This window comes from Crassostrea angulata, chromosome 7, assembly GCF_025612915.1.
Source record: "Crassostrea angulata isolate pt1a10 chromosome 7, ASM2561291v2, whole genome shotgun sequence".
In the NCBI taxonomy this organism is placed as follows: Eukaryota; Metazoa; Mollusca; class Bivalvia; order Ostreida; family Ostreidae; genus Magallana; species Magallana angulata.
Window position 1 is genome coordinate 39,384,667 of NC_069117.1, and position 21,125 is coordinate 39,405,791.

The 21,125-nt window shown below is 31.1% G+C and overlaps 2 protein-coding genes across 2 annotated transcripts; one reads left to right on the forward strand and one right to left on the reverse strand.

Moving 5' to 3' along the window:
* The first annotated feature begins 514 nt into the window (after positions 1–514).
* Positions 515–7,331, forward strand: LOC128191180 (uncharacterized). The gene is made up of 9 exons (XM_052863265.1): positions 515–647; positions 1,601–1,701; positions 1,798–1,849; positions 2,125–2,157; positions 3,621–3,727; positions 4,673–4,730; positions 4,873–5,019; positions 6,630–6,795; positions 7,104–7,331. Exons 1-9 carry the CDS (start codon positions 593–595, stop codon positions 7,282–7,284), a joined length of 900 nt encoding a protein of 299 aa, XP_052719225.1. The 5' UTR covers positions 515–592; the 3' UTR covers positions 7,285–7,331.
* Positions 7,332–7,335: 4 nt separating this feature from the next.
* LOC128191178 (mucin-2-like) lies at positions 7,336–15,805 on the reverse strand. Its single transcript, XM_052863264.1, has 9 exons — positions 15,694–15,805; positions 15,260–15,420; positions 14,005–14,062; positions 13,295–13,345; positions 12,763–12,890; positions 12,580–12,637; positions 11,893–12,303; positions 8,591–8,725; positions 7,336–7,416 (listed from the first exon to the last, which is right to left on the reverse strand). The coding sequence occupies exons 1-9, from the start codon at positions 15,734–15,736 to the stop codon at positions 7,406–7,408; spliced, it is 1,056 nt and encodes a 351-aa protein (XP_052719224.1). The 5' UTR covers positions 15,737–15,805; the 3' UTR covers positions 7,336–7,405.
* Between the last annotated feature and the right edge of the window lie 5,320 nt (positions 15,806–21,125).

A 21,125-nucleotide genomic window follows, 5' to 3' on the forward strand; every position in this document is an offset into this window, starting at 1 on the left:
ACATTAAAAGCATGAGAGAGAGAGAGAGAGAGAGAGAGAGAGAGAGAGAGAGAGAGAGATTTTCAGTCTTTACTACACAATATGCATAAAGACACACCAGAAGAGCCCGGCTTTCAGTACTTCCGTACTTTGATTACACTTTAGGCGCCAAAAAGATTTAAATCACAATTTGTAAATGAATTTGAAAGAGCATGTTAACTTTATTTTGATAAAAAAACATAAAACATGTTTCTGATGGTAATGGTATGATAAACCGGTGCACGTTAAATGTAGTTTGTAAATGAATTTCGCTTTACATTTTTAACATTGTACACATATATCTTGAAACAACTATATTCACATTTAAATTTATGAGATATTTAAATCGATGCCACAATTAACATGTTTTATTTGGAAATAAGATAAGTTTCATATCGATAAAATTATAAAATATAGAATATAAACGAGAAATGAAAGTACTTTGCTGATGTCTCTGTAAAATTATGTGGGTTTGACGTTTACGATCACTAGAAATAAGTTCACTCGTGATATTTTATGATATGACCTTGTACTTTGAAGATACTTACCTGGAGCGATAAGTCCACTACACATTATGTATACACTGCAGATTCTACTAATTATCTCGATTCAATGGATTTTCTCACAAAGTAAGTACACATTTAACATATCATCATAAAACGCGACATTGGATCAATCGGAAATTGGAAATAGAATATTTTGCCTTTCGGAAATCATGATATGATTTTGGAATGTGATAGAGTGTATTATAGCGGCATGTCATGTGATATAAATTGATTTTGTTCTGTTCTTGGCTAAAAATATCTGTCTTAGACCACATGAGAAACCCTATTTTTGTTTCGATGACCTCAGCCATTAGGTATCTGTAACATATATAACCCGACATTATACTCAAATAACTACTACTCATTTCTATTTCACAACGAGATGAAAATTATAAGAATTTGTGAAACTACCGTTTCTTCGACCGTCCTAAGGAATCCTTTTATCGGCATTTGTACAATATCTTTAGGAGATTTCGTAATTGAAAAAAAACAACAACAACACATGAAAATCATTATAAAAGAGTTTGATTGCAAAGAGTGTGTTCGAAATCGCTTCTATTTATCAATATTAAAATGATATTCATCATAAAAGATAGATATCTTGTTTAGAAAAATAATAAAAATGTAAAGCAAATGTATGTTTCGACCTATGATTTTTCACAAAATGGCGCTCATTATCTATTTCATTATAGGCACCTGTCAGAGCACATATTGTTTTCATTTTTACAGACTATGTAATTCTTTTTTAAAATGGTATTTATTAAAGCATGTATAACGTTAAAAGACTCAGAGCTTGAAATGATGATATCGTTTTATATTATGTAAATGTAACACCTCTGGTTTTTACACCTACTTCATGGCTAATCGTTCTAGCTATGTTAACTATGATGGTGTATAACCACCAAAAATTCTAGTTTTCTTGACCTTAGATACATATATACAAACCTAAGTGATCTCCACTATTTAATCAATAATTCATCCTGACTTCTTACTATACAAGTAATCCTTTGTTACATGTATGTGATATTTATCTATAGGTCGAATACAATGTCCATACTGTAATGTTAAGTCTTGCTCTACGAAACAATGCCATGCCTGTGCATACCACAACGGGGACATAAGTCACGTCGAATGTAAGGTAATATTCGGTAACATGCATTATATGATGAGTGCTTTTAATTTATGATAAAAAAAACTACCAAAGAAATGAATTATTTATGGTTTTCCTACACAGGATGACTGTCCACATTCTGACAATAAATGCTGTACTGACGAAAACTGTATAGGTACTGTGCAACAAATGAAACAACATCACTTGTTTGTTGTAAATATAATATGTTTAAATTATCTGCTTACAAGAAAAAAAATGCTCAAACAGTTAAACGGTGGGTTCCTTTAAAAGTGAGCCCTTAAACTGCTTCCATTTCGACTACTATAGATAAATACATGCATTAAAATGACCCAATTTAATAATAAATATTTGTTGGATTCAATATACTGATTAATCACTAGATCTTATTAAAATCTTTATATCTACATGTAGTTAGAATGTCTGTTTCAGCCACCGTGTTCGGAAGTCATTATTCACAGACGTGTAAGTATTACTTACTGAAAATGATAAATGCATTACATTATTTTTTTTATATACCCCAGCAGAAGGAAGGTATGAATGAGTCTTATTTTGTCATTTGCTCTGGAACTAGGGTTGGTTTTTTAATAATTTGAATTAACCGTCCACAGGACTTAGCTCATGGGTATCGGCTTTTCTGGACAGCCAAGGAGAATAAAAGTTAATGTACATACACAATGATTGAGTCAAAGAATATGGTTATTTTGTCAAAATGCAGGTCTTTAAAATATAAACAATATAGATAGGCTTTAATTTTTTAAAAAGAATTTCATTGTTTGATTTATATTTCAATCAAAGAAGTTGAAACTGGAGAATGAAAGTTAATGTACATACACAATGATTGAGCCAAAAGAATATGGTTATTTTGTCAAAATGCAGGTCTTTAAAATATACACAATATAGATAGGCTTTAATTTTTTTAAAAGAATTTCATTGTTTGATCTATATTTCAATCAAAGAAGTTGAAACTGTCAGTATTTTGATTGTTGATTGACTTTAATAAATTAAGCAAACTAAACAAACAAACTAAATTGCAACTTATAATAGAGCCGCTTTGATGAATATGCATTTACAGATGAACAAAATTTCACATGGTTGAGCTTACTTTGACTTGTGAAACACTGATATCAGGTCTCTGAAAACGGTTATGTATTGTGAATGTAAAGAACAAATCGACTGATACATCTATAAAACAAAATAATATAAATCATCTAAATTAACCCTAATTATGGTCAAGCTATGAATATTTTAAATGTCTTGAATCCCGTTTTTGGATTATGCAATTACTATGATATGGTATCTTATTTTGTAAAATGGAGATACTTATTTCGAAACTGCAACAAAAGATTTCATAATAATAATGATAATAAAAACGGGTTTAAAAAAAATATTTGAACGCTGTCCGTTTTCCTGTCTAAAATGTTTAAATGAAAGAACATTAAATAAGGAATGTTATGTCAAAGAGACTTCTTAAATACATTGATGTATTTTAAAATTGAATCAGAAATGAAATTGTTAAGATGGGGAAATGACTAAAACTATGAATGGAATGAATTTTTAAATGTTAAGAATTGATAAAACTCAACCTGGGATGAATTAATATTAGCATTAAAATCATACAACTTAAATTTTAAAAGTTATGTGAAACATTTGTACATATGTGATTTAAAAATTTATTTTAGTCATAAAATTGATATCACATGTAGGTTATTTTTAGAAAAATTAGATAATTGTATAAAATATCAATGAAAAAATGGTGTTCGATCAAATTGTTCGTAACAAAATTAAGAAAGTTTTGTAATACTTAGAATATATATTCATATAATATAACACGAATAGGTGCTTTAAGATTAAAATTTAATTGCATTTTGTAAGCGACTTTACTACATATCACATGCAATATGTTAATGTATATCTCTTTTATTTAGTTGTAAATTGCCCTATATGTAATGGTGACCACTGTCATACTGTAAAATGCATTGAATGTAAGATAAATACACGAAACTGCAGAGCACAAAACACATGCTTCATTGAGGTACGTATACAAAAGCTAGATTCTTTTCAGTACTTAAAGGGACATGGTCACGATTATGGTCAAATTCAATTTTACTATTTTTATTATTTGCAATGCTTTAGGAATGTATTTCTAATGATCAAGTGAAATTTGAGAGTCAGTCGTAGATTTATGAGCAAGATACGTGGCTCACAACTCTTTGTCATGTAAACAAGGTTGGTGCCCTTTTTTGTTTACATAGGTTCAATATGCCAGTAAAACTCTTTTACAATCTGATTTGTCAATCTTCTTATTCATTTTAAGCATAAATAAACAGATTCTAACGTTCAAACTCGTTTATTTTAGGTCTAAAATTGGAATTTTCACCTCAATATTCAGATTGTAAACAAAAGATTTGTTTACATAGCCAAAAATTGTAAGCTTCGTAACTCGCTTAAAACTCAGCAAATGATACTCAGTTGCCTACTAAAATGCCTTAATAAAGCATTGTAGATGTTGAAATCGGGAAAATAATTTTTGACCAAAATCGTGACCATGCCCCTTTAATTGTTTCCTGTAGTCCGATTGAACGAAATTGAAAAAAAAGTGTTGATATACAATTTGGTTTTGCAAAAATGAAGATTACCTTTACATTGAAAAAAAAACTCCAAAGGCATTTACCACTAGCAATTCGTGTTTGAAGAAATAATTGGCAAAGTATTGAATTTCCGTAAAATCTTATTTTTTCTTCCTACATATATGCTATATCACAATTATTTTAAAATAAAGTAGCCAAAAATAATTAGTTGATTTTTGTAATATCTCTAGATTCATTTTCTATTTATCGGTTTGAAATAAAATGATTCAAAGCTTTAACATTTAATCAGATCAAGATATAAACGAAAATGAAAAATAAACAAATTCAAATTAAAAAATTATTTTTTTTTTCCAGAAAATTAAAGTAAGTTTCATTTTGTTTATATTAAGCCGACGAAATGTCATGCTGATACTCACGAGAAGTGCTGTCGGGATGACCACTGTATACGTACGTCCAATTTTTTGATGACAATCTATTTTTTTTTTTACGATTGGTTTATTTCTATTATACCTAATAACGTGTAACGCAAACTTTTTGCACGTATTTTATCAAAATACTTTTATAACTATATAAATGCGTATCAATAAAGATGATGGTCTTTTAAATTGTCATTCGACAACAATTGTGACAACGACGACACCGGTATCAACAACAAGGACAACAACAACAATACCAAAGACTACATCAACATCAACTCTAAGGACAACAGCATTTACGCCACAACAACTAACAACCCGTATGATATTTTATAATATTGTCGACTGGTTTGTCCTTGATTTATTTTTTAAGTTTTATCCTTAATAAGTTTGCTTCATAAAAGAAGTCTGACTTGATTTGAACATACTTCATTGCATTTTATATTGCAATGGGATTGGGCACAAGTTATAAAAACTTAATTCGCCCTCTCCCTCACTGACAGATTACGTTTGATTAAGAAGATCTATTAAAGAGTTTTATTTGTTTTTTTTTTAAACTTTACAATATCTAATCTTTAGCTTTAGACATATTAAATAAGGTTACAAAGACATTGAATATAGGAAGGGCATGACCCAAACATAATGTGAAGCTGATAGCTTTTCTAGGTGTTAATGGAGATTATATTTTTAGCGCATGAATTATTATATTTGTTTTTTAACCTTGTTTCCAAGCCCAAATGATTTATAAAAGTTAGATTTATTAGGTATTCATTAAACTGTTCCTTGATTGATTTTAATATGTCTGTATCTTTAGCTTGTTTATGATTGCAAAGTCTGTGTGCTCTGCGAATTCCCAAATAGTTGACATTATAAAAAAAAAATTCACTTTCACCAACCAATTTTCGTATCTGGTCAAAACCGATTAACTCATTTTGCCTACACGGTCTCCAAAGTCTTTTTAAGTCATAAGTAATTACTCTACATCATTTTTTGGAGGTGATTTTAATCAACTTTCCAATGTAGTTACTCAGAAAAACCGAGAGTGAAACAGTGTTTGGACCTAAGCACAAATCAACACCGCTGACAACATTTAGTTCTTGAAAATAGTCGATAAATTCGATGTAATGTTTTCAAAAGCATTGTTTTTCAAGGAAACTTATTTATGGATACATTGTAAATAGTCATATTTTAAATGGTACGAACAATTTAGATATTTTTTGTATTCGTACATTGTATGTATTCCTACGCCAGAGTTCAATATAGTCTCGTTCAGCCAGACGCTCGGTTGTCTGCGTAAATCTCCGACAAGCAGAGAGTCGACTTTTCTTGCTTGTCGGAGATTAACGGAGAGAGCCGAGCGTGTGGTTGAACGAGACTAAAGTTCAATATTGCTTGGATCCATACAATTTCTTAGAAATATTTCGATTATTGATACGTTTAGGTTGATGTAATTAATTCATCGAATAATACACAGGATGATTCATATGGGGTTTTCCTGAAATTCCTGCCTGAGAATTCATATTATAAAAAATGTACGTAATTCACATGTACATATAGGACTGCCATGCAAAATAACCTGTTGTTGACTTTGAAATAAATAATAGTCGATAAAATCACCTCCCGTCAGTACTTCAGTACTTTGATTTGACTTAGAAGTTCAATGTAGCTTGCTTGATATTTGCAGGCGATTAAGTCGTATTTTGATGTGGCGATTTTATTCATATTTGTTCACCTCCTAAAAGTTCCTACACTGCATCCAATATTGCTAAACTTTTCCACGATGATTTTATCATATCATGCATATACCAATTAGCATACTTGTGAGAAATAATTTGATTGTAATTAGTATACAACTCTTTATCATTAAAATTTGCGAAGCTTCAAATTTTTGTATTTATTTGTATTTAATAATTGGTTTACTTTCATTTAGATTCGGTTCAGCGATCCTGCAAGGTGTGTGGGAACTATGAAAATGAAAGTCCCTGTGATACACAGAGCATATATTTCGGTCCAACCTCAGCTTGTGAAGGAGGAAAAAGTTTCTGCATGACGGACCTTGTTCATGATCAATTCGGAAACGACAAGATATATAAAAGGTAAACGGACTTCCAAATGAATGTCATACTTATACCATTAGGTAGCTAAAACATCTTGCTGTCCGTTTTGATCCTGTTTGAAATTTAATTATATGTTGTATTTGTTTGTTTATAAGCAATGAAAATATTTTACATTTTTTGAGCTTCACTTATATTTTATTATAATTATCAAATAGGTTACGCAAATGTACATTGCGCTCAAACGCTTCGTATGATTAAAATCTCTTGTGGTTTTTATAAATACCATACAGTTCTGAAGAGCCAATAAAAAATAAGTAAGCATTTTTACTACATTTCTTCTGTAACAGGTGTGTTGATGAATCTGTCTGCAAAAACCTATGGATTTCACACAGCTCAACACAAAATCGTTGTGTAAACTTTGGCAGCGTTCTTGCAACGGGAAATTACTCTTGTCATTTTTGCTGTACGTCGGATGACTGCAACATGGGATTGCTGCCAGACCCTCCAACGTTCTACACAGTACACTGAGAGTTTTTTAATTTTGAATGAATAAAAGTCACTTGTATAACAAAAGAGGGAAACTTTTACATCCTTATTTATGAATATCAACAACAGTACAAGAACTGTAAAGACATTTCTCTTGAGTTTTTCAATGCGAATCTGAAAAAGTGAAAGAAAGTAACGTCAAAAATCACTGAACTTATTTATAAGTAATGCTAATTTACTTTTTACTTCTATTGTCATTGTTAATCTATTAAAATGTTAAAGCAGTCTACTCGGGTGTATAATTTGTTGAGACAGCCAAGTGTGCTGATTTAAAGAGGAAACACTAGGGTTGTAATAAATCTGGAATAATATTTAAGTAATAAAGACATACACTTAACTTAATGTTTATTTACAGCCAATAAAAGAAAAACTTAAATAAGTTAGGAGGGATTTCAATATTTCTAAGATTAAATTTGTAATTTGTCGGTGGGGGTGTCCAATATATAAGTGCTTTATTAAAAAAAGTCCAAACGTCACCTTTCCCTTCATTGAATGGGGATGTAAGCATAAATAAGAATTTAGTTTTTAAAAAGTACAAAATGACAAATAAAGAAAGATAATTTAATAGAAATCCACGGTATGTGATGTAAAGACATCGTAAATGCTTTGGGCTATTCATTTTGTAAAAAGGCTGCAAGTTCTGGAATACAATATTTTGTGTACTTAAAGAGTTCGTTATCAGTCGATATAGCACTTTAATGAAAGCTTTTTCCTATTCATAATTATAAGTATGCTTAAAACTATATCTAAAATCCATGTATGGATGGTTTCTCGAAAATGATACGCTAAATGCTGAAAAATCACAAATCATATATCCTTTGGAAAAAGAGATATATACAAAAATATAGGAAAATACCAGGATTTAAAAGGTATTTTTTTTCTTCTTTTCTAAATTATTAATTTTTGTTAAACATAATATCTTAAAATTTTAGTTTAATTTATTCAAATCTTCTGAATGTGGTTTCATATATACATGTTATATTGTAACAAGTTTAGTTTTTTTGAAAACGAGTTAAGCAACTTGAGCGTGCATTCGCTTACATTATTGACGTATTTACAAATTAAATTTGTTTTATAATCCAATATTCTATTCGTTTTTCCACAAATGTTGATGCCCATTAATTTCCTATGATATGAAAATGTTATTTACAAATCCATTTTGTTCGTAAAATAAGGTAAACCATAGTAGGTTAACATACTTAAACCTAGATTATTTGTTATGAAATCTGTAGAAACTTAAATCGAAGCTCACACGGTTCTGTTAAAACACTTGAAACAAGCTTCTTACCTGTACAAAGCTGACAAGTAGCTTTACATTGTAAAGCCAGGGCATACATGCTCGTTTGTTCTTGAAGGGCATGGCATACACCGTATGATAACCATATTTCACAGTTATTTATATCATCAGTGCAGTTTCCTTGACCTGAAAATTAATTGTGTAAATAAAATCTTAATTATGATTTGAAATTATGATTATAAGAAAAGAATGGTATCCCATGAATATGTTAGCGACCCGCTTTTATACAATTTAGAAATTCTACCAAGATGTTAATAATTTTAAAATGAGAGGGAATAAAAAATAAACGGATTGAATCGATTTTTATTGTTATGATTCGGTGATTTTGTAGATCGTCTAAAAATGTATTTCGTATTGGTTTTTTTGATCATGTCCTTTTAATGAATAAAGATAATAAATTTAGTAGATCTTGATACAATAAACACTATGTTCATGTAGATATTATAAGAAGCAAATCGGATAAGACTCGTGAGCATATATCGTGACATTGTTAATCACTAAATTCTGAGCAGTTGAAGAAAAATTTAGCATTCAAAAATACGATATGTCGAAAATGCAACTTATAAATTATAATAATTTTTGTCAATATACTATTTAATATTTATTCTAAAATTGATGCCACCGAAAATATCCATATTCATATAACTCTCTATTGTGCTTTGTGTTGATACTATGATACCCTTGTATATTGCAATCTTTTAAACTCTAATATTCGTTTACTATAGTAATTAATAATGAAATAAATACATGTAACTAAAAATATAAAACATAAATTGTGCTTGTCTATAAAAATAATCATAAACCTAGTATAAGTAACAATATCAGCGTGGTGATTGTACGCTTGCAATTTTACTTCACTGTTCTGTGCAAATGCATGATCAACAAACAGCTGGTACATGTATACCTTATCTTATCCTTATTCTCAATTGAAGGACCAGACCTTTCCTTTTGCAAGGTCGTCTACCTAGTCTCAATTCATTCGCCCACACTGTTGTAAAAGCGATAAAACCATTAGATACATTGTACATGTAATATGTGTTTCAATATACTAAAATTTATACATGTAGTTGTACACAGTAATCTCTTTTTGCGCTTATTTTTACCACATTGCTGCAAAACAAATTTTAACCCAATTTTAACTCTTCATAGTTATGGAGGTCGTTGTTCATACAGACATAGAAATATCTTTCTTTGTAACGTTTTGATTCCACGCTGGCACCAAAGCTGATTATATTTGTAAAAAAAAAATTCTAACTTTAATCAGGAGCCTGTTTTTAAGTAACTTTACCATGAGGCGTACGCCTGACCGTAATTTATTATTTTCACCCTGCGTTTTTTTTTTTTTTGCCCTTCTATGCCTGCAAACCGATTTGCCTTGTATGTCGAATTCGGACTGACACATCTTTATTAAAGAGAAATAATTTAAATCATTCGAATTCGCCCGGTCTTAAATTTGCCCGCTGACAATGAGGGCGAAAGGGGCAAAAATAAAATGGGGGTGAACATTTCCCTGTATACAGTACTATGCACCTGTGGCTAATTATGAAATGTATTTAAAAATGTATTTAAAGTATAGAAGGTTGGTCAATGTGCATAGTAAAAATTCAGCAATAGCGTTTTTGTAACTCCCATAAACTTGCTTACTTGTTTAGTCTCTATCATTTGTATAGAACTTACACTAAAAACTGTAAATGTTACACAAATTTGAATAACGATATTGTAAACAATAGCAATTTAAAAAAAATTATACCTGTTCTTAGCAAGGTTTATATTTTGGGCTTAATTGATGGGGCGAAAATTTTCTCCTTTTAGTAAAACGAAACTTATCTCTAAAATTAGACTTGTGTCCGGATTTACGCCGGGCGTAGAGTTACAATATGTGTATATACGCCTTTTAGTGAAAGTTAATAAATTTGTGTGAAAATTAAACTTAGCATTGACATTGAAGTATTTAACTACATTTCCCTTCTCACATCATTGATTGTTGGCCTTCGAGGCAATGATCAGCCTATAATAATGAAATAAGGATACCGAGGGTTCTACAGCTCTAAACGACCCTTCTGGTTTTTTCCCTGTTTCCTTTTAATATTACTTGCTTTCCCCGTTAACCTCCTCATATGTTCTTAACAGTAAAACCTATTTAGAAGGTTTTTTTTCAGAGATGACGTGAAACTAAAAAACAAGAACTCGTATGTCCATGGTTTCGATTTTTAATATCGTTCGTAGATTACATCAGATTTTGCGGTTTTCAATGGAAAATTTGTTCCTATATCTATCTATCTATCGATCCAAAGATCGATCGATCGTTAGTTCGTTAGGCGTACATCCCGAGGCATATCTTAAGTTACGCCTTTTAGTGAAACGAGCTCCTAAGCCATAAGGCTTATGATCTTAATAAAGATTTCGTATTCATTTTATCAATATGAGCAGATTATCAATAATGTCCTAACGTACTTACATTTATTTTCAATGTTATTTAAACTATGTGTAATTGAGCCCTATCAATGCCCCTTGATACCATTTAATTTGTTAAGGCTTCAAAGGATAAAGGATTTTAATTAAAAACCCTTAATCTATTTAATTTCAAAAATATACATTTCCAGCTCTTAATATGATGTTCTTGATACGCTGAGGTATACTTGGACCTTATAGATTGTAACATTTTATGACACCCTGAAATATGGTCTAAATGTCATATAATTGGTACTTTTTTCAGATAGACAATTTTCAATTATGAAACAATAATCATATAATAATGTAGCCCTCTTTGATCCTTCTAAATAATGATATAGCAAACCTTGAAGTTTAATTTTATTGCCTGCTTTAACAAGTTGTACAATGTTCATTTTTCTGTATGAGATTTTTTACCTTTAGAACCGCTGTTAATTAACATAATATGCTTAACAGGATCTGATGCTAACTATTTTAAAATTATACAACACACTCAACCCTATTTCGGTTTTTCCTTAAAAATAACAATGGCTTCAATGTTAACAATATTGGATGACCTTCACCTGGATGTTTTTGTCAGGCTTAATCAAAATCACACAAATGGCCTTGAGAAAAAGTAAAACTATAATGTTTTAGTAGACAGATGGGTAGACTGGTGACAAGTATATGGACAGACAGACAGCGGACAATAGCTAACCAGAAAACTTAAACCTTCGGTAATTCTTGGGAAACACAACATAGTTTATAATGCTAGATAAATTATTAGCATTTGAATTCATACGACGAAAACAAAATTTTCTGAAGAAAATGCATCTAATGTTTCTCTTATATACAGCAGTTACCTTGAGAAGTTGTAGAAAGAGTAGAAGCAGTAGTGTTGGAAGATGGCAATGCAGATGACTGGTTCAGATCAGTAAAGGTAGATGCTGTATATAAGCTAGTAGCAGCCGTGTCGAAAGATGTAGTAGATGAGACATTATCAGTTGAAATGTTCACATCAGTGATTGTTGAAGATACAGAAGAAGAATCAGGAGAAGTAGGTGGAGCGGTAGTGACAAAAGATACAGTTGAGGTAGTAGGAACACCACTTGTAGGAGTGGTAGCTGTTGCAGATGCAGTTGGGGTAGTAGGAGCATCATTAGTAAAATTGATAGTTGAGGATGCAGTTGAGGTAGTGGGGTAATCCGTAGTAGCAGCAGTAGTTGTCGGGGTAACGCTATGGGAGGTTGGATAATACTGTCCAAATGCCTGTGCTTTGTTTGAAATGTATATAAATATGAAAAGAACTGAATGAATAAATTTGAGTAATTTTTATGACAATTTAAAATTTTAAAAAGCATTGCATATTAATAAACTATATCATACATCTCTGAATCGTAAATATTGTGCGTCGACGAGATGACCAATTAAACAGACATACTTGCATGTTATACAATTATTGCCATAGTTTTGAAAATTGTTCATTCAAAATAAGTTCTTTTTAGGTTTCATTTTGATATTAAAATTATATAATATGATATGTATGTTACCTATGCATTGTTCGTCTGAACAACAAAGAGTGTTGTGATGAGTGGGGTCGCAATGTTCCTTTGAAAAAATAAAAACCCTAGTTTGATATGACATTTTTTCATATCTTATAAGAGCCATATAAACAGGAAAATCTTGTTAATATGGATCGAAATAGGAGCAACGTTCATTGGTTCTTTGCTTACATTTTCTTTGAGACAATGAACATGAGGTATTTGCCCATCGTGCAAATCAAATTTGCACATAAAACATTGATCTCGATTGATGAAGTCACAGTTTCCCTTTTCACAGCTTGGACATCCAATAGTAGATGCTAGAAATTTTAAATAATTAAATATCAATAGGTTGCGATAGGTAATAATGATGGACTAAATACTTTCATAAAAGGTAAATATCAGAATAAATAAATGGCATAATTCGTTCTGTAACAAGATTTAGTTTATGAATATTATAATATCTACAAAGTATATTTTACTATTTTTTCTGCAATGCTCGCTACCTTCACATCCAAAGGATACATCAAGAAAAATTTTGAATTTTATCTTAATTTATAAGGTATCAGAGTTAAAAAAAAACCTTGTAGTTCATGACAAAAAGAAAAAAAATTGTCATCGAAAGCTATGAGACACACAAATTAAAACACCAATAGGTTACCAAATATAGGTGACCATGATGGAACCGAATTCGTTACAATTTGAAAAAGAAAACAAGCAAAACCTGCTGTCGGATTCGGGACTGCTGTAGATCCAAGTTTTCCAAAGATCGATTCTGAAATGGTAATTTATAATGTTGATAACACAGCCATGTGTTTTCAAAGAGGGGTATTTATCCTTAACAAAGTTTTATTTCACCAGGATATTTTGGAGGAAGGTTAAAGCTAAAATTAATTAACATTATTAGACTGACTGCAGAGAAACGAAATCAGTTGAACAAACAGTACAGCTTCAAGCAATACTCATTTTTTTGCTTTTTATGTAATCACGTTTTTTTAATGTATGGTAAAACAACTATATTTGGAAAAAAGTATTCTTACTTCATAAAAAAAACTAATATGCTAAATTTTACTTGCTCAAAGAAAAACCTTATGACCTTATGCGCGATATTACAATCAGAATCAGAACAACTTATTCAGAGTGTGCTGACGAGTATACGAGTTAAATGCATCGTTTTTGCTACTAAAGGTGTGGTACTTTTAAATGTTGTTTTAATATTTGTTCATGGCTTAAATCCTAGCTCCCAACTCTGTCGTATCCAATTATATATATTAATTTATTTGAGTAACGTCGAATCCAAAACACAAGCAATCGTGGGAAAATAACTGATTTTCTCATGGGGAATCAACTGATTGGAAACTTAATTACATAATTGGTATAGATAGATAAAAAGTTGAAAAAAATGAAACTGTTATTTTGCAAAGGCTTTTTTACCTACACATCCTTCGTTATCACAGCAAAAGTTGTGGTGGTCCTCATGACAATGTCCAGCCTATTATGATATATGTGTAAAGTTTAATTTTTGCTTTCAATTTGCATCAACATTCGAAAGCTTTGATTGAAAATGGAGGATATTGAGGAATATTTATAAGCGATATCAAGGGAACTACCACATTATTAATGCCTAATACAGTGTGTAGGAAGCGGGTTTGGTTGAAGAGAATTTTTATTCTTAAAAGAATGATTGATAAAGTCAAGATTAGAGATAAGGTTAAAGTTAAGTTTAAAATTTTGAGCCAATACATATAATTAACAGATTATTTGTTGCAACCGTGTGTTCTACAATGCGCCAGTCAGAATGTTCCTCTTCAGAGTTCATGCTATTCCATTGCTAGATAATATTTATGGTTTCTAAAGTAACATTTGAGCACCTGAGTTGAAAATCAATGCGACATACTTATTCTAATGCCTGCTTGTTGTATGAAGAACTAGGCACGATAAGGTTACTGCGTTACTTTTATAACACCTACACTGAACCAAAGTTCTAGTGTTCACCCAGTATAAAATATTTCAATATATGAAATAAACCCATTTATTTGTTTTGCCGTCGGGATGATTGATTTCCACTTAACTTTCAACAGGTTAAGAACGATGCATTAATCTTGACCCCTGGTTGCAACCTGAGACCTTGACCTTTGCTTAATGTCACAAACATTTCATGCTTGGTTGAATTTCATTCAGTGCTTTTGGATTGTTTTAGGTAACTGATGAAAAAATGATGTTACGCTTAGAGAAAAAAAATCACATTGAATAAACGTTTCAATCGGATTGCCTCATTTTCAAAACAATATCGAGAACAAAATTAACAGCAAATTTGAAGTAAATACTATCTATCTTAGGAACGATGCAGACACCAAGATTCCAACGGTTCGGACAGTTTTTACAATGATCATTTTGGCTTGTGACATTTTTGTTTTTCTTTTGAAACTATCACTAAAGAATAATATCCGTAACAAAAAGTTGCCCATCATACTAAGCTCGCGCAGAAAAAGAGCAATTCAATGTTTTGACGTTTAGTCACTGGTACTAGATTTCAATCGGAATTGTCTTATTTTATCTATGCTATTGACGAGAAAACATATATCACTTACGAAATGTTGAAAATTTAAAATTATTTTATTTGGTAGTTTTCAAATTATTATATTTATCAGGGTGAACACTTAGGTTTGTTCAGTGTAGTTTGATATACCTGGGCACATTTGACATTTTGTGGTGGTTGATCTTTGTGGGGTATGACAATTTGACAAACTTCACATTGCATCAGGCTATTGACATCACAAATGTGATGCTCACACGTCGGACAGTTGATTAAAGCCGAGTGATGTCCACCTCTATAACTGAGAGAACTTGCTAAAAGACGCAAACAATTCAGTGACAACAAACAATACAAAATGCTGTACATTATTTGGAATATGTTGCAACCCAATCAATTTTATGACAAAATAATTCTTGTCATATTTTCTCTTTTTAATTCATATACTGTAAATTGGGATGCTATTCAATCAACTACAACTACAGTCTTCTCTTAAGGTAATTGGTTTTCAACGTACGTACTACACTATTTTTAAACATGACTTGTTTAGCTATCGTCTGAAAATTTTTATCTTCTGAATAATAACTTACTAAATGATGTTCCCACCAAAGAAAGTAAAACGACAACGAACATAGTAGTCTGCAAAAACTATCGTCAGGATAGGTTGGATTGTGGGGCTAAGGTATGGCATTCGTAGATAAAAGAAATGTGTCTTGGTCTTTAGTATATCTTATGAATAGATCAAGGTTATGTCATTTGTGCTACATTATTTTATAACCTACACTTTATTCATGATAAACATAAAGTGAACAAATTGGATGCAAATAATGAGTTTGTACATATTTTATTTCATTTTTTTTACAAGTCCATCTATCTTTAATTAACACACAATCAAATTAATTTCTTAAGAAAAAATAGACCTCAGCTTTTATGTTGTCTTTTTTCGATCGTCCGTCTGCCGGTTCGCAATTCCATCTTTCCATCAAAATGGTTGGCAAGACATTACATTGATATGCATTTTAGTGACATCACATATATATGTATTTTTAGATATTTAAAACATTTTGATTCATTCTCTACCTTCAGCAGAGTTATTGTCAATAAAACGGGTGTCCTTTTTTTCTCAGTAGAATCATTTATCAATAACTTGTAGCATGTATTAATAATAGCATGTATTTTTAAAGCCATAAGCTTACGTGCGTGCTTTTTTTTTTTAAAAACACATCAATTTATATTTTCCTAGTTAAAATTTGTATTGCCTAGGACATACATGTTTTGCAATGTTTGCTACTTTTATACTCACATGGAACTAAATAAAAAAAAATTCTGACACAACCTTAGTTACATGATTTATAATCATCTACTGTCGTTTTGTTTCTTTCAACAAATTAAAAGATGGTATCGTTTTTTGAATAAAATGATCAAAAATATTCGTGCATGCATCTTCCGACAATCGAATGCGTTAACAAAGATGTGATATACAAATTCAAACTTGCTAATGGTTTCCCTTATCTAACACTATTTGGGCGAATCGTTATTACTTCTGCATTACAACATGACTAAGTCAATAGATCACACTAGAGCTTGAGTAATATTGGTCTCTTTTTTTTCTTCCTACACACACCAATCAACAGATGTCAAAACAAACCTAGTATCATTATAAAAGCACATTAATATTTTAATAATAAGCTACACTTAAAAATATTTATTTTTTCAATGGAAGCTTTTAATAAATTTATATTTAAGCGGTTAGCATATACGCAGGTATATGTGTGTGCAGGGGCAAATATTGCGATTAAAGGTGACAATAGTTCTCTATATTCAATTTATTAACAGATAAAAAATTGTGATTACATTTAATAAAAACTGCATTTAATAAATAAAACTAAAGAATGAAGCTGTGCTACTTTGATTTTCGAGAGTTCTTCTTAAGTTTCCCGCTGGTGAGATTCAATGGCATTACATATTTTACCAACAAGAAATTATCGAAGTTCGAAAAAATATTCGTCAGAAGAAAACAACTCCAGGTAATTGTTTGATATTACAACGGTTCAGTGAGCAATAATAATAGGCTTAAATTGATATTGTTGGTCAACGCTAAGATCGCAGTAAATTGCAGGGTCCGTATTTTTTAATAGGACTTAACACATTTTTATAAAAAAAAGGGACTGTATTATAGCGTATCTTGTTGTTTTTAATGGGTCAGCGTCATAAAACCAAGCCTCGTCAATGCTTTATTTATGATGAATCACAAATTCGAAGAGTTCAAAATGCTAGACTGTTTGATATGTGCTTTTTTTAAGGTCACCTGAGTGAACTCAGGTGACCTATTGCTATTTGTTTTCGTCCATCGTCGTGCGTCGTCTGTTAACAATTTTACATTTTTTACTTCTTCTTAAAAACAAGGCTAATTGTTCCCATTTTTGTTGTGAGGCATCTCTATAGTAAAAGGAGTCTAAATTGTGAACTTCATGGTTGTCCCAACCCCCGGGGAGAGAGGCACAGGTGGGGCCAAAAAGGCCAAAAAAAAGGCAAAATTTTCAAAAATCTTCTCCTCTTCTCCCACAAAAAAGGAGGAAAAACTGGTTGCATAGTTATATTGTCCATGGAGCCCTCTACCAAAATTGTGAAATTCATGGCCTCTGGAGTGTCAGTGGTTCTAGCTCTAGGGTGGGACCAATATGGCCATATAGTTTTACAGTATTAAATCTTAGAAAATCTTCTTCTCTTCTCCCATATATATTTGTTAAAAACTAAATGCATTATTATGATGTCCAAGAGGCTCTCTACCAAAAATGTGAAATTCATGACCCCTGTATCATGGGTTCAGACTCTAGTGTGGGGCCAATATGGCCATATAGTTTTACTGTATTAAATCTTCTCTACTCCTAAATATATTTGTTAAAAACTAAATGCCTGATTATAATGTCCATGAAACCCTCTACAAAAATTGTGACATTCATTACCCCTGTGTCAGGGGTTTAGGCCCTAGGATGGGACCAATATGGCCATATAGTAAAAAGGTATTAAATCTTAAAAAATCTTCTCCTGTTGGCAAAAAACTGAATACATGATTATGATGTCCACTAACTCCTCTACCTAAATTGTAAAATTCATGGCCTCTGGGGGGGTGGGGGGTGGGGTGGGGTCAGGGTTTCAGGACAATGGGTTGGGGGTATGGCAATATAGTGTTAATGCATATAATTTTTAAAAATCTTCTTTTCTATTCTCACACATCTGTATGAAAACCTGGCTTCATAATTATGTTAACCAGGAAGTCCTCTACTAAAATTTTAATTTTCATGTCCCCTGGAGTATGGGTTTTGACTCTAGGGTGAGCCAGAATGGATGTATAGGTGTTAATGCATATACTATTTAAAAAATATCTTCTTTACTCCCACACACTTGAAAGGAAAAATGAAGTCATGATTTTGTAGACCAGATCTTTAAGTTTTTCTCAAAAATCATAGATTTCTTAGTTCGTTTTAAAAGATTTCAGGCCGGGAGTTGTTTGTCATTACAAATTTTTATGATTTTTCTACTCAAGAATGAAACCTTATTAAATGCAAGTATAAGACTCCTCGACAAGTTTATGTATGGGTTATATGCTACTCAGGTGACCGTTAAGGCCTATTGGCCTCTTGTTTAACAATAATGACAAATGTTCTCTACTTGAAGCTTATTTACCGATTATACTGTTTAGAGAAACAAATCTTTTGTTGATTTTTCAGCGGAGGTTTGCAACGATTTATTTAGTGACAACAATTAAATTGATAACAGGATCCAAAACATGATAGAATATTGGATAGTATTTCAGTAAAAAGCCGATATGCATACTACCGCGTTAACCACAACTTCGCATTAAAAAATTCAAGCTTAAACTTTAATGGTGTAAATTGATCAGTTGATTTCTTAATATGGTCATAAACAGAATATATATTTTAAGTTTAATGAAAAGAATGAGAAGAAGCCTAATGTTTCCTCATGAAGATTAAGGCCTTTTAGAAGAAATTTGCATCATGCACAATATTCAACAAGATCGGGATCTTATTTACCCTAGAGAGGTAATGAAAAAATAAAACTGCCTTATTTTTATTCTTATATGTTACTCTGACAAATTATACACATGTAATGTGTTGTCTTTTCACATCCAACATATACAAAAACAATTTGGGTTCGTTAATTTCTAGTGCCAAATTAAACAAAAACAAAATAAATTAATATATGGTAATGTTTATTTTATACTGATAAATAAGGAAACATGGGCATGTATTATGAATTTATAACTTAATTTTATTAAAAGCCCTCCATAAATTTGGTAACCCTTTAGCATACATCCCTAGTCTTTTTATTATTAGAGATATAAAATTTTATCATGCGTTGAAAATGGCGAAAAGATTCCAAGTTTATTTTCTAAGTTACGGAATAAAATAATATTAAAATGTTATCACTATTAAAGAAAACATATGTGGACCTGCCTTATAATAGTCCAATTTAAACTTATTGCGTTACGTAGGTAGACACTTAATTGGCGGTAAAATTAAGTTCACTAGGAGTTGAAATCACCAAGTTTTGACGTACTGACATACATAAGTCTCTGCGTGTGGAGGACCAAAACATTCAAGTTCGTTTTAAAAGTGGTGTGGGAATAGCACCAAGTAATGCAAATAGCTGCAAAGGCAGATCGATGATAAAGTCAACCCAAAAATGATAATGCAAAGTTTGTAAACTTTTTTATTGTGATAAATCACAATTGTAGAACATATGGGTTCTGGAAATGTTTAAAAAAGTATTTATCTTATTATTCCCTAGTATCTAACTATTTACTCCCCTGGGAATGAATTATTTTGCAAATGAAAAGACTTTTACCCTTTATCTTAAGTCACTTAACCACTGCCAACACCAAAAACTTCAACAACAGTCGCCAAAAATTTTTGACAAAACAATTAATTTTTGAGAAAAAAAGCATAAGAAAATTTTAAATGATAAGAATTAAAAAAGTATGAACGTTTTGCTTAATATAAGTAGGCCAGTTTCAAATGTCGTTTTTTATCTGTGTCACGGTTTAAGAGCAACATATTTGATATCGACCCAATGTCTACAAAAGTCGGAAGGTAAAGTTTGAAAAAAGTTGTGTGATGAAAAGATAAAATGACATGCGAAATAAAAAAGGGTGGGAAAAAAGTTAAGCAACTGATTTTTACTATAATATAAATCTATTTTCACGAATAAAACATATAAAAATAGAATTTTGCAAGGAGTGCCATCCTATTTCATCTAATTTACATTAAACATTATCTAGTCTTTGTATATTACTGTGAACATATGACAATTAGCGTGTACGAATTAGCGGATGATGACTTTTCAACAAGTTAAGGTGGCTTTCTGAATAAACCTATTCTAATATAAATATGTATGCATCTACCGATAATGATTCCCTCTATTTCTTACGAAAACTTATTGCTAAGTCATAGCTCTCTTGAAACTGACATGACTGAAATCTAAAGGACCCGTTTATCGATTAGTCGAAACCTACTACGACCTTAGGAAAATCACGGACTGTACGAAGTAAGCATGATGATGTCAAACTCAAATTCCCACAGGAGACGATTCAACTGCTTTTTTTGCTAACGTACTGAATGTACATTAACATTAATTTAGTTAATTTAACTTACATTTTACAATCAATTTGTTAATTTGTTTTAAGAAAGTTGTAAATAAAAATAATAAAATGCTTGTTTGGTGATTTACGCGGTTTGCGTATTTGTCTGTAATGTCACTACCTTCATATCCCACATGAAACACCAAGGGAAACATTTTATTGTTTAATTGAATTTCATTAAAGCAATGTACAAGTTTTAGCGGCAGCGGTTTTCCGCCATAAACGCTGAAAAGAATACATAGCAAAGTGTAATACATACGTTTACAGTAATATGTAGCACGTATATATTAAAGTTGGCATTCGTAGAATGAGAAATAATCGTAACAGAACTGACATAACCTTGATTCCATTCAGTAGAGA